At 37.0% G+C, this 12,418-nt stretch overlaps 2 protein-coding genes across 8 annotated transcripts in view; both read left to right on the forward strand.

Annotated features, from left to right (window-relative positions):
* The window catches only part of TRIM13 (tripartite motif containing 13), a 69,807-nt gene extending 63,564 nt beyond the window's left edge, over positions 1-6,243 (forward strand). For 4 of the 7 annotated variants that reach the window (XM_027772216.1, XM_027772206.1, XM_027772215.1 and 1 more), the window contains exon 3: positions 2,497-5,184. In XM_027772216.1, the coding sequence (XP_027628017.1) occupies positions 2,503-3,726 (1,224 nt within the window). In that variant the 5' untranslated portion in view covers positions 2,497-2,502 and the 3' untranslated portion in view covers positions 3,727-5,184. The other 3 variants (XR_003549520.1, XR_003549519.1, XM_027772204.1) reach the window with 3 other exon arrangements.
* KCNRG (potassium channel regulator) lies at positions 5,443-11,990 on the forward strand. The gene is made up of 2 exons (XM_006140516.3): positions 5,443-6,388; positions 10,617-11,990. The coding sequence occupies exons 1-2, from the start codon at positions 5,811-5,813 to the stop codon at positions 10,855-10,857; spliced, it is 819 nt and encodes a 272-aa protein (XP_006140578.1). The 5' UTR covers positions 5,443-5,810; the 3' UTR covers positions 10,858-11,990.
* The last annotated feature ends 428 nt before the right edge of the window (positions 11,991-12,418 follow it).

Here is a 12,418-nt window from a genome sequence, read left to right on the forward strand (position 1 = left end):
TATTATTTTATCTGCTCCTGCACTCTACTTATTGCACTAAATTGTTTGCTTGAAACTTACATGATATGTAGTTGGTAGAAGGAGGGATTTTTTTTTTTTTTTTAAGAATTATTTTATTTGGGGCTGGCAAGTGGCATGGTGGTTAAGGGCTTTGGACTCCCACATGGCTGACCGTGGTTTGAGTTTAAACAAAGTTAAGTAATTATTTAATTTAATTTATTTATTTAAATTTGAACAGAGAGGGACAGACTGAGAGACAGAGAAAGTGAGAAAGCAAGCCACCACGTCCGGGACTTGAATGGCAAACAGCCATGTGGGAGTCCAGCACCTTTAACCACCATGCCACCTGCCAGCCCCAAAAGGAGGGACTTTTTAAAAAAAAAATTATCTAATTTTATTTATTCATTTATTTTAATTTGACCAGAGAGGAAGAGAGAGAGAGAAAGCAAGAAAGCAAGCTGTCAGGTCTGGGACTCGAATCACAGTTGGCCATGTGGGAATCCAGTGTCCTTAACCACTAACCTGCTGGCCCCACGGAGGGATATTTTAATAACCTTTCAGATAATTGTGGGTCTTCTTTGATACTGGACCCAAACTCAACAAGTGGTAGTTTTTTTGTTTTTGTTTTTGTTTTTTTGAGAGATTTTTGCTACAGGGTGCGTGCGCTCGCCAGACAGAGAGAGACATTAGAGACAGAAAGCGAGAAATCACCCCCCAGGGGGGATGGTCACGCTGCAGTCCCTTCTCCTCCATTCTCCTCTCGGGATCTTGGGCATGCACGCACACGTGCCCGGCGTGAGTTTTAAGCCACCGGGTCCGGGATGCGAACCGCGGTCAACTATGTGGGAGTCCAGCGACATAGCCATTACGCTAACTGCTGGTTCCCAACAAGTGGTAGTTTTTTTGTGCAGCATGGAAACTGAAACTGTATTTATGAACCTATTGGTCCTTCTTGAATTTCAAATGGTTCTTTATCCATGCATAATTTATATTATGCATTGACGACTTGAAAAAATAGTTTACTATGTTATGCAGATTTCCAAATATTGATGTATCTTATTATAAAATACTCTTCCACACTCCCGAGTCCTCCCATTTATTAAGAAAGTCTTTAATGGAATCTGTTGGAGTTTACAGGTGGCAGATAGGTTTTCCAAAATTCCAACTTCTATGAAAAACTCTTTTTCATTGGCAAGAAATACTGTCATTTGTTTTCCATTAAGTAACAAGCTCATTTTGTTCATTTTCAAGAAAATGTCTATCAGATACCTACGTCTGAATAGTCATGCTTTGTCATTTGATTTTTCAAGTAAAAATAAGATTCCAGTAAAAAAGGAGGTAGTTTAGCTTGCAGATCAATTCTATAAGTGCTTTTCCTGTAGACCTCATCTGCTGATATGTAGCAGCAGTGCTATGTGTGTATTTATTTTGTCACACAAATATGAAAAAGATATGTATGTAAGGATTGAGATTTAATAAAATGAATTTTTTATGGTTTTATCAAGAACATTAAATGAAGTTGGCTCCCTTACTCTTACCCCACTTCAAGTGTGCGGTGCTGATGAATACAGTGACTAGTGATACTGTTTGGTGGTGCTTCTTGCCTTACTTGTTTCCTGATAAGGCTCCAGCAGTGTTTTCCCACCTTTGCTTTTATGCCATCAGTGCAAATGTCAACAGGATGCAAAAATACTAAGGTGTTATTTGCCAGCCCCAAAGGGAGGGATTAAAAAAAATTACCTAACTGAATTTATTTTTTAATTTTAATTTTAATTTTAATTTAATACTACTAAGTATTAAAAATAGTTTTGACCTCACTGATGCCCCAAAAGAGGGATTGTCCAGGTCTCTACCCACCATATTTTGAGAATTGATGGTCTAGATATTACATGATGTCGCTGATATTTAAAAAAACAACAAAACTCATTTAATTTTCTAGGGAAGAGTGAACTGTGACTCTCATCTTGTACTTTAACATATGATTTTCGTAATCGTAATCTTTCCTTTAATGAAAAATATGCCTATTTTTAATGAAAGTCTACATGGGAGTACATGCTTGGATTTACATTTCTGTACTTCTTTCTTTTAAACAGCATACCATTTTATATTTGTGGGCCCAGAGTAAAGAGCTCATTCTGTTATAGACACTGAGTAGCTTTGTTTCTGACAGCTAGTAGTCAGCTCTCTGTTTTAAAACAATCAGTTAGGTCCTGCTGGCTCAACTTGCAGTTGTCCTAGTCCTAACCCTGTCTCAGCCAGACTGTTGTTGGAAAGCCCACACAAAGGCCTTGTGTATAGGGAGCCCTACTAATAAGGAGTGTGTTCTAGTCTCAGTGGATTAAATCTGCTTTGGTGTGCATTCCCTTCCCAAATTTCTCATTTCTTTTGTTTGGCTGGTTATTTCAGTGAAAGAGCATGTTAATGTTTCTTATAATGAAACAGTCCTCGTAGAAGGGATTATTGGAGTAAAATAAAATTTTTCTTTCTTTATGGTAGGATGTAATGGAGCTGCTTGAAGAAGATCTCACATGCCCAATTTGTTGCAGTCTATTTGATGATCCTCGAGTTTTGCCTTGCTCACACAACTTCTGCAAAAAATGCTTAGAAGGTATTTTAGAGGGAAATGTGCGGAATTCTTTGTGGAGGCCGTCTCCATTCAAGTGTCCTACATGCCGTAAGGAAACTTCAGCTACGGGAGTTAATAGCCTGCAGGTTAATTACTCCCTGAAGGGTATTGTGGAAAAGTATAACAAGATCAAGATCTCTCCCAAAATGCCAGTGTGCAAAGGACACTTGGGGCAGCCTCTCAACATTTTCTGTCTGACTGATATGCAGCTTATTTGTGGAATCTGTGCTACTCGTGGTGACCACACCAAGCATGTCTTTTGTTCTATCGAAGATGCCTATGCTCAGGAAAGGGATGCCTTCGAGTCCCTCTTCCAGAGCTTTGAGACTTGGCGTCGGGGAGATGCTCTTTCTCGCCTGGATACCTTGGAAACTAGCAAGAGGAAGTCCCTACAGTTACTAACTAAAGATTCAGATAAAGTAAAGGAATTCTTTGAGAAGTTACAACACACGTTGGATCAAAAGAAAAATGAAATCTTGTCTGACTTTGAGACCATGAAACTTGCAGTTATGCAGGCCTACGACCCAGAGATTAACAAACTTAACACCATCTTGCAGGAGCAGCGAATGGCATTTAACATTGCTGAGGCTTTTAAAGATGTGTCAGAACCCATCATATTTTTGCAACAGATGCAGGAGTTCAGGGAGAAAATCAAAGTAATCAAGGAAACTCCTCTACCTCCATCTAATTTGCCCACTAGCCCTTTAATGAAGAACTTTGATACCAGTCAGTGGGAAGACATAAAATTAGTAGATGTGGATAAGCTTTCTTTGCCTCAAGACACTGGCACATTCATTAACAAGATTCCCTGGAGCTTTTATCAGTTATTTGTGGTAGTCCTTCTGCTTGGCCTTCTCATTTTCTTTGGTCCTACCATATTCCTAGAGTGGTCTTTATTTGATGAATTGGCAACTTGGAAAGACCATCTTTCAAACTTCAGTGCCTATCTGACTAAATCAGCTGATTTTGTAGAACAGTCTGTTTTTTACTGGGAACAGGTGACAGATGGATTTTTCATTTTCAGTGAAAGATTCAAGAATTTTACTTTGGTGGTGCTGAACAATGTGGCAGAATTTGTGTGCAAATATAAACTGTTATAAAATCTGTTCCAAGTATGCAGTTCTGTCTTTTGTTAGATATTGTTAGAGAATAGAATAGTAATTCAGATTTGGTCAAGATTCTAGTCAGATATTTCCTCCAAAACAATTCCTTCCAAAAATAATGTTCTGTTTATGTTCAAATTAGGTAGCATAAGGATGAATGTGTACATTAGTAGTACAGTCCTGAACCCTCCTTCCTGTTTAAAAAGTACTTTTGAAATAAGCACCTTCCCCTTGGTTGTATTTCTGCTGTGACAGAGCATAGGATCTAATGTAATTTTGATGGAGTAGGTAGTGCAAAGAGCAGTTGTTCTTCAAGCATGTGATAAGGACTCCTGTAAAGCAAATTCCTTTGACAGTGAACATTCTTTTAAAAAATGAAAGAATCCAGTTTTGGAAAATAACTTTTCTATGGTAAGTACTAAGTGACTTATGGTATATAAAACTGGCAATCTTATAACTTTTTGCAAAGTTCTATTAATAAAGCCAATTTGTTAATTAAAAAAAAGGAAAGATGGTTTGTTTGAAAATATGGGTGGGCTGAATTTACAAACTTTCGTCAAATGATTGATTCCTTTATCACCAGTATAAATCTTACATAAACAAAAGCTGGCATTTTCTTCTGATAAGTTTACATTTTTCAGAGGGTAGAGATTTTAGTCTGCCCTTTTTTTCTTTCTCTGTTTTTATACATTTTTTCACCAAAGGTGATCAAAAGTGTTAAGTGCAAAAGTGTTAGGTGGCTGCAAGCGAAGGGGTAGGTTTAAAAACAAAAGATCTAACACCTGGTAACAGTAGGAAATGGGAATGCCACTTTTTTACTGGCAACAAAGTGTTGTGTTGTTCCAAAGTATCACAGCAACTGTACAACCAAACCAGTCCACTTGCTTACAGAATTTGAAGTGTAGTAAGACTAACTGGACAACAGATGAAGCATTTGGTCAGCTATTATAAAATACAAAGTAATCAGCTGACCAGTAATGGCCTCCAATCGGTTCACATGAAATAAATAGAATGAAAATATTTAATTTTCTCATTTTGAAGGCAGAGAGATTAATTTAGAACTGCTTTCTATTCCATCATATTTTTCATGGAACAAGGCATTCCTTTGGAAAAAGCCCACTAAATGAAATAGAACTTCAGAGAATAGGTGTCTTTACCTAGTCCTTTTAATTTGGTTGAAAGGAAGTATAATGTAAGAGAGATAGGAAAAATGGTGGCAAATAAATTTAAAAGTCCAGGAAAAAAACCATCTCCTTGTAACTGTGAGAAGAACCAGATTAAGATGCTAAGTGAGATAATGGCTGCCTTATTCTTAACATAATTCATTATTTAGCCACTAAATTGTTAGGATCATATAAGAATTAAGACAATGTTTTTTAAAATAAATCTCACTTTTGCCATGATGGCTCATAAAAGGTAAAAGGTCTGGGGAGGGGGGAGTACTTTTCTGCTGTTAGTAATTTTTTTTTTTTAAGGTTTTTGCCATAGGGCCTATGTGCTGCTAAAGAGATAGAGAGGCAGTGAGAGGGAAAGTGAGAAATCACACCTGGGGGAATTGGCGGCACTACAATCCCTCCTCTATTCTCCTCTCAGGGTATAGACACGTATCTGGCGTGATTTTCAAGCTGCCAGGTTGGGACTTGAACCATGGTCAACTATGTGGGAGTCCAGCACCCACACACTTTGCCCACTCCTGTTTGTTTTTTTTTTAATGTAGGTTTACACCAGGTTTTCATTAAGTTTTTGTTTGTTTGTTTGTTTTTTAATGCACAAGAAAGGGATCTGAAGTCTATCCTCTGATACATTGGCAGTTTTCCTTAAACTGTACAGTTCCTCCCTGTTGATCTTTCATTTGTATATTGGGAGTTCCCAAGCAACTGGAATTTGCAAACACAGCTATGGCTACACTTCTCTTTGCCATACAGTAGTTACCTGGAAATCTAGGTCCAGTTTTTGTTATTCTTCCCTTCCCTCTTTTCTTAATCATATACCAACTGACATTTATGGTTATAGGTTGACTTAGAAGTTCTTTTTAAGCCTGTGGCTGATATTTTGTAGTCTAATTTGAAGCTTAGGAAAGAATGAGTGGTCAGGAGCTGGTCACTTTGAACGTGGGAGGGAAGATATTTACAACAAAGTTTTTCACCATAAAGCAGTTTCCTGCCTCTCGGCTGGCACAAATGTTAGATGGCAGAGACCAAGAATTCAAGATGGTTGGTGGCCAGATTTTTGTGGACAGAGATGGTGTCTTATTTAGTTTCATCTTAGATTTTTTAAGAACTCACCAGCTTTTATTACCCACTGATTTTTCAGACTACCATAGGCTTCAGAGAGAGGCTCTTTTCTATGAACTTGATTCTCTGGTTGACCTCTTAAACCAACACCTGCTACAGCTGAGACCTGCTCTTTTGGAGGTGCATTTCCTGAGTCGAAACACTCAAACTTTTTTCAGGGTGTTTGGCTCTTGCAGCGAAACGATTGAGATGCTCACGGGGAGGATTACAGTGTTTATAGAACAACCATCAGCACCGACCTGGAGAAGTAATTCTTTCCCTCCTCAGATGACCTTACTTCCACTGCCTCCACAAAGACCTTCCTACCATGACCTGGTTTTCCAGTGTGGCTCTGACAGCAGTACTGACAACCAAACGGGAGTCAGGTATTTTGTACTTTGAAGTATTTCTCTTCTGTGCCAGTTTCTGATCTTTTCCCTCCAAAATGAAAGTTCCTTATGCTTGAAACTTTTAATGGGAAAAATGATCATTCAGAATAATGTTTTGGGGTGTCTAGTTAAGTTGGGTAGAATGATCAAATGATTATTTTCCAAACTAGGATACTTTTCAGAGTGAAAGGGGATATCATTAATATATAGGGTAATACGAATAAACCAGGATGGCCCAGGGAAGATGGACTATGGTCACCCAGGATACAGGAAGAAATAATGTTTCAGATTATGTTCCATTGCTAATGATTTTGGCTTAGAAATGAATCACCTTATTTTTCAAGAGGTTCTTTTAGGGGCTTAGATATAGTAAAGGCTCAGTAGTTTCTTTTGATTTTCTTTCATACTGTATATATTTGTTCTCCAACCCTATGATTGAATTATTAATCCTCCTTTATCCATCTTTATTTTTATTTATCTATTTATTTATTTTGAGAGAGATTTTTGCTATAGGGCATGTGCATTCACCAGAGACACAAAGACAGACAGAAGTGAGAAACCACTCCTCCCCCAGGGGGGATGGCCATGCCACAATCTCTTCTCCATTCTCCTTTTGGGATTTTGGGCATGCACGCACATACGTCTGGCGTGAGTTTTAAGCCACTAGGCTTGGACTTGAATCACTGTCGGCCATGTGGGAGTCAGTGACCTACTCATCATGTTATCTGCTGGTCCCCATCTAACTTTATTTTAAAACACCCTTAGAAGCAGATAGATCTCATGGCAAATTTGGTATCTTATTAATATCCTAGACTCTTACACAACTGAAAATATTGGAGAAGGTTGTTATTATGTTAAAGATGGTTGTTCCTGAGTCAGTTATTCACTTTCTCTGTTCTTGGCTAGATCCCAAGGTTCATTTCTACTCTGCTGTCAAACATTTTTTTCTTCCTTAAAAATGTCTTAATGTTGTCTTGATATTTCACCAACTGTGAAAGCTGGATTTAATTTTTAGAAGAAGAAAAAATCCTGTGTTCTTTACTGATAATATGAAAATAAAATACACTTTTCTGGAGTAAAGATCGATAGAAATGTTTTAGCATATTTTAGCTTCAACGTTAGCCCTTGGGAAGGATACTAGTGTCTGCCTCAAACACTCCATCGTCTTGCTTACCAACTGGAAAACACGAGACAGTAAAGTCCAGTATGACAATTCTTAAGTTTTTGTAATTCACCATTTCCTGCCAATTCAAAAAGGCTGACGGTATTATTTTGGGGAATAGAGAGCCAGTTAAATTAATATGCTGATATTATTTTATCTCAAACTGTTTTAAGATACTATTGTGAGATTATACACAAGAAAAGAGAAGGGAAAAAAAAAATTTTTTTTTTTAACCTGGGCTAGTGATTATGACTTCTTAGGGAATCTCTTTTCAAAAAGTTAGAAACCAAAGGAAAAATAGTATAATTAATTTTCAGAAGAAACATGCTACGTAAAAAGAAAATGTCCTAGAAATACTAAATACCCTTTAAAAACTATGCATTTGGAGAAAGTGTTGGTAATCTTGAAAGACTAGATTAGATCTAGACTGGGCCCAGTCTCGTAGTGTGGGCAGTAGCATACTGAGTTGAAGGTGCCTGTCTCTCTCTTATATACGTGCATGCACTCTCTGTCATGAATAAAACATCTTTAAAAAAGGAAAGTAAGATTGGATTATTCCTGTGTGTATACAATTCCAAATGGTGTCCTTCACTTATTGTTCAGTGTTTTAGAAACAGCATGAAAAGCTTTTCATCTTAATGTAAGAAAGGCAACATATTTACACTTCTACAATAGATAATTCCAAAACCAGAAGCTGTTTTTAAAATTAACATTTTTTTTTGCATTTCCAAATGGCATTCTTTTCAGTTGTTTGAAGTTCAGAATTTTTTTCCATCCCATAAGTATTTGTGCTTTTTAAAAATGTAATGCCAATTTCAAATAGATAGATAATCTAAATAAAATGACTTTATGGGGACCTCTGGTGATGGATGAAAACTTTGGCCTTAAGACGCCCATCTTGGGACCAGCAGTTAGCGTAATGGTTATGTCGCTGGACTTCCAGGTAGTCGACCACGGTTTGAGTCCCGGACCTGGCGGCTTAAACTCATGCCGGCCGCGTGTGCGTGTGTGCGTGCCCAAGATCCCGAGAGGAGAATGGAGGAGAAGGGATTGCGGCGTGGCCATCCCCCCTGGGCGGTGATTTCTCGCTTTCTCTCTCTCTGTCTCTCTCTGTCTGGCGAGCACACGCGCCCTATAGCAAAAAAAAAAAAACCTCTCCAAAAAAAAAACGACCCCCATCTTGAGAATATAACTGCCTAATTTGCAATCATTTTTTAATTTTTGCCTACTCCCTGGTCTGATTTTGTATATTCAGATGTTTTTGGAAGGTAGAAAGTGGAGGAGGAAGAGTAAGCTACTGAATGGCCCCTAATAGTCTGGTGCATCTTCCAGTTTATCTAGGATGTTCCATAAGTATGATTTACTACTGTAAGGTTTTGTTTACTCAGCAGGTTGTTCAGTTAATTTCACTTAAGTTCACAGTGCTAGAAATACTTGACTTGCTTATTTCACATTATCGAGCTCTAATTATAGTCACAGAATCTAGTCTTTTTGGTAGCTTTTATTCCATTGGACCTCTCCTTTTAGAACTGGCTCAAATGGAAAAGTGTAATGACTTTTACACCTTTTTAAATAAGTTTAAATTGTATATACCCCATTCTTTCCTTGTGCCTTGGAATTGTTTATTTTTAACTTCATCTCATAGGGTATCATGCATTTTAACTCAGTTATCTCATGTAAGTACATTCCTTTTTATTACCGCCTACAATATATTATTTGTATCTTATTTCTTTTATAAGATATTCTGTAGCATTTCTCTTTGACACATGTTTCTGCAATCAAGATCTGGGGTTTAGGAGTAAATGGCATGATATTAATGTTAAAAATTTGCTGTTACCAGCATAATAAACTTTTTTTTGAGATTTGTTTTGTAGTTAGATTTTACTATTAAAATTGTTTCCTTTGCTTAGAAAGAATTTCTAAATGTGAGCTGTAATCCTACTATTTTTAGTCATGATCCTTAAAAGAAGTTTAGGGATGTCCCCAAGTGTCTTTTTTGTTTGTTTGTTTGTTTGTTTTTATAGGGTGCCTGTGATCATTAGAGACAGAGAAAGAAAATGAGAAAGCACCCTCTAGGGGGGAATGGTCACAGCATAATCCCTTCTCTTCAATTCTCCTCTCATGAGCACCCATGCCAGAAGGTCTCTCAAGCTGCCTAGTCCAGGACTCAAACCTTGTGGTCAGCCAGTTACCTCAACCAGTGTTCCACCTGCTGGTCCACCAAGTGTCTTTACTCATTACAGATATTTCAGTGTCTGGAACTATCTTAAGTCTTTTCTTCACATCGTAAATAAGTGGTGGGAGGACATCAAATAAAAGCATCCCTGGTGGCATGAAGGAGTTAATAAAGTTATATTTATGGAGATGTATTGACATTATTAAAGCCAATATAGAGCCAATCTGAAAACTTAAGATATATTTTTCTCAAATTAATATGTATTGGTTCTGTGGAATTATCTGGGGAATGGGTTTTGGTCTTTCCACTCGAGAGGCTTTTTGACCACAAGTTTTGTTCTTCAACAGTGGACAGTTATTGAGTAAAAACTGGCATAATCTTAGTATTTTATATCTGTAAAATTTCAGCTGTAAAAAGTGGATTTGACAAGAATAAGCCACAAAGGAAGTTCATAATGTCAGTGCCAATACTTATTAAATTAGAGCAGGGATAGGGGAGAATTGTAAATGTACAGTGTTCATTAAAACATTTGACTAAGTCAATTACATTGAATTTAGCAAATTAAAAATGAAAAGTGGAAATGGTTAAATTATATAAAAATACAGTCAGTTTAATTACTTATTAACATTGCTTCAGAAAATACTTTCTCACTGAAAACTCATCGATGTTAGTTATATTCCTAAATTGGAATGGAAATGACTGGAGATTATAGCAACAAGTCTCTCATATTCAGTACTTGATATTATTGATTTGGAATTTTTAAGTCTCAAAATCTGATAAAAAATGGTATGCTTTTATTTGAGGTTACAAGTCAGCTACATATGTGCGGTTTTGCTGGTTATTTAAAATGATGCTATATCATTACTTTTTTTGTGTGTGTATCCCAGGTATGTTTCTATAAAACCTGATAACCGAAAATTGGCCAATGGAACAAATGTCCTCGGCTTACTGATTGACACTTTATTAAAAGAAGGCTTCCATCTGGTCAGCACTAGAACAGTATCCTCTGAAGACAAAGCTGAATGCTACAGCTTTGAAAGGATAAAAATCCCTGAAGCCCTCACCATGAACAAAACACCGAAACCAGAGACTACCATTGTGCCAGAGCAGTCTCAGAAAAAGAGATGAAGTTATCTGTTCTCTAGTAGGATAAAAGGAACTTGCCATTTTCTTGTTTGGAAATTCCGTATTCGAGGCGTTATGTTACTCAGACCTGTATGCAGTCTCTTTTGGTCTCATCTTCGTGCCATCTCTGGGCAGCCAGGCTCTAAAAGTGCTTAAGTGTCAATGAACTGCTTGCTGCTCTGTAAACAATACTATGTACTTGGTGCTTTGGCACATGCTCCTCCTACTTTCAATGCCTCTTTTACTTTTCTTATGAGCATTTACACAGTTCTCAAGACTCTGGAATTAGACTGGTTATTTTCAGTGCCAGCTCAATTATTTATTAGCTCTGTGACATGGGCAAGACACTTAACCTCTCTGTGCTTCAACTTCATCTGTCAGATGGAGAGCATAAAGATAATCTCCCCTGTAGGATATATAAGGGTTAAAGGAGATAAAGTGCTCATCACCTTACCTGTGACATGGCAGTCAGTCAGTAACTGTTAGTGGTAATGGAAAAGATGGAGGCCCATTTTCAATTTTACCTCTTCTCTGAGGCCTTGTTTCTTTTTCTAGGTATATTGATCAGCTATTTTTTCTGTATAGATTTATTTTCTCACTTCCCTAAGCTTCTTGATCCATTCAACACTTTTTAGCACTACCATGTATAAAGTACTGTGTTGAACACTTGGTGAAAATAATACATTTGCTACTAATTAGTATCTAAATTTGGTGAAAAGTTTGGGAATAACCCCTACCAATATTTAAAACACATGTAATTTGATTTCATAGTTCTTATAAGTATCATAAAAATTATATATGTGTCATTGTAAACATTAGGATAAACAACTAAGGAATTACTAGCTCAAAGAAAACCATGTATTTTGTACATACTAGGATTAAAAGTGATTGGTTAAAAAGTATAGTTACTTCATTCTAAAACATCTTTTAAATATCTGTTGGACACTGAATTTCCAGAATTAGAAGAGAAGTGGAAAAAAAATTCCAGGTCTGTCCGTATAGCCTACTTTTTAAGGGAGCTGTATGTCACATGGCTGACCAGTTTGAATCCTGGCCCCAGTGTCTTGAAAAACATGCCAGGTGTGTGAGCATATGCCCAAAATCCTGATGGAAAGGAGAAACAAAGACAGGTGTGTGGTGTGACCACACCCAGTAGGAGGGGTATTTTCTCCCTCTCCCTTTCTAGTGAGCATATAATCCCTCTGATAATCTAACAGTAACAACAACAAAATCCTTATTCTCAAGTAGTTTACAAGTGAGAAAGTGTATTTTAACAGCAAAAGATTAGAAATAAGCTTAATTAGTATAGGATGGGTAGTTATGATTCATATAATGAAGTATTATCCCTACCTCAAAATGATTGAGGCAGCAATTTATAAACTGACAATGATTGTCAAGATATGTTACAAGTGGGGAAAGGTATAGAACAATGTACAAAGTAGAGGAAATATAGTTTCTATTTGTGGAAAAATATGTATACTTTTTCTCATAAATGTGTGGAATTTTCAGCGAACATATAGGTCACAAGTGATTTAACTAGTTGGGTATAACTGGCAAGGTTATA

The sequence above is a fragment of the Tupaia chinensis genome, unplaced genomic scaffold, assembly GCF_000334495.1.
Source record: "Tupaia chinensis unplaced genomic scaffold, TupChi_1.0 Scaffold000037_20, whole genome shotgun sequence".
Taxonomy (NCBI): Eukaryota; Metazoa; Chordata; class Mammalia; order Scandentia; family Tupaiidae; genus Tupaia; species Tupaia belangeri.

What these genes read in the sequence shown, in the direction of transcription:
- KCNRG (XM_006140516.3), top strand. Translation starts at nt 5,811, where the DNA reads ATGAGTGGTCAGGAGCTGGTCACTTTGAACGTGGGAGGGAAGATATTT. An exon ending in GACAACCAAACGGGAGTCAG is followed by an intron (nt 6,389 to 10,616) that starts GTATTTTGTACT and finishes TGTGTATCCCAG; the next exon opens with GTATGTTTCTATAAAACCTG.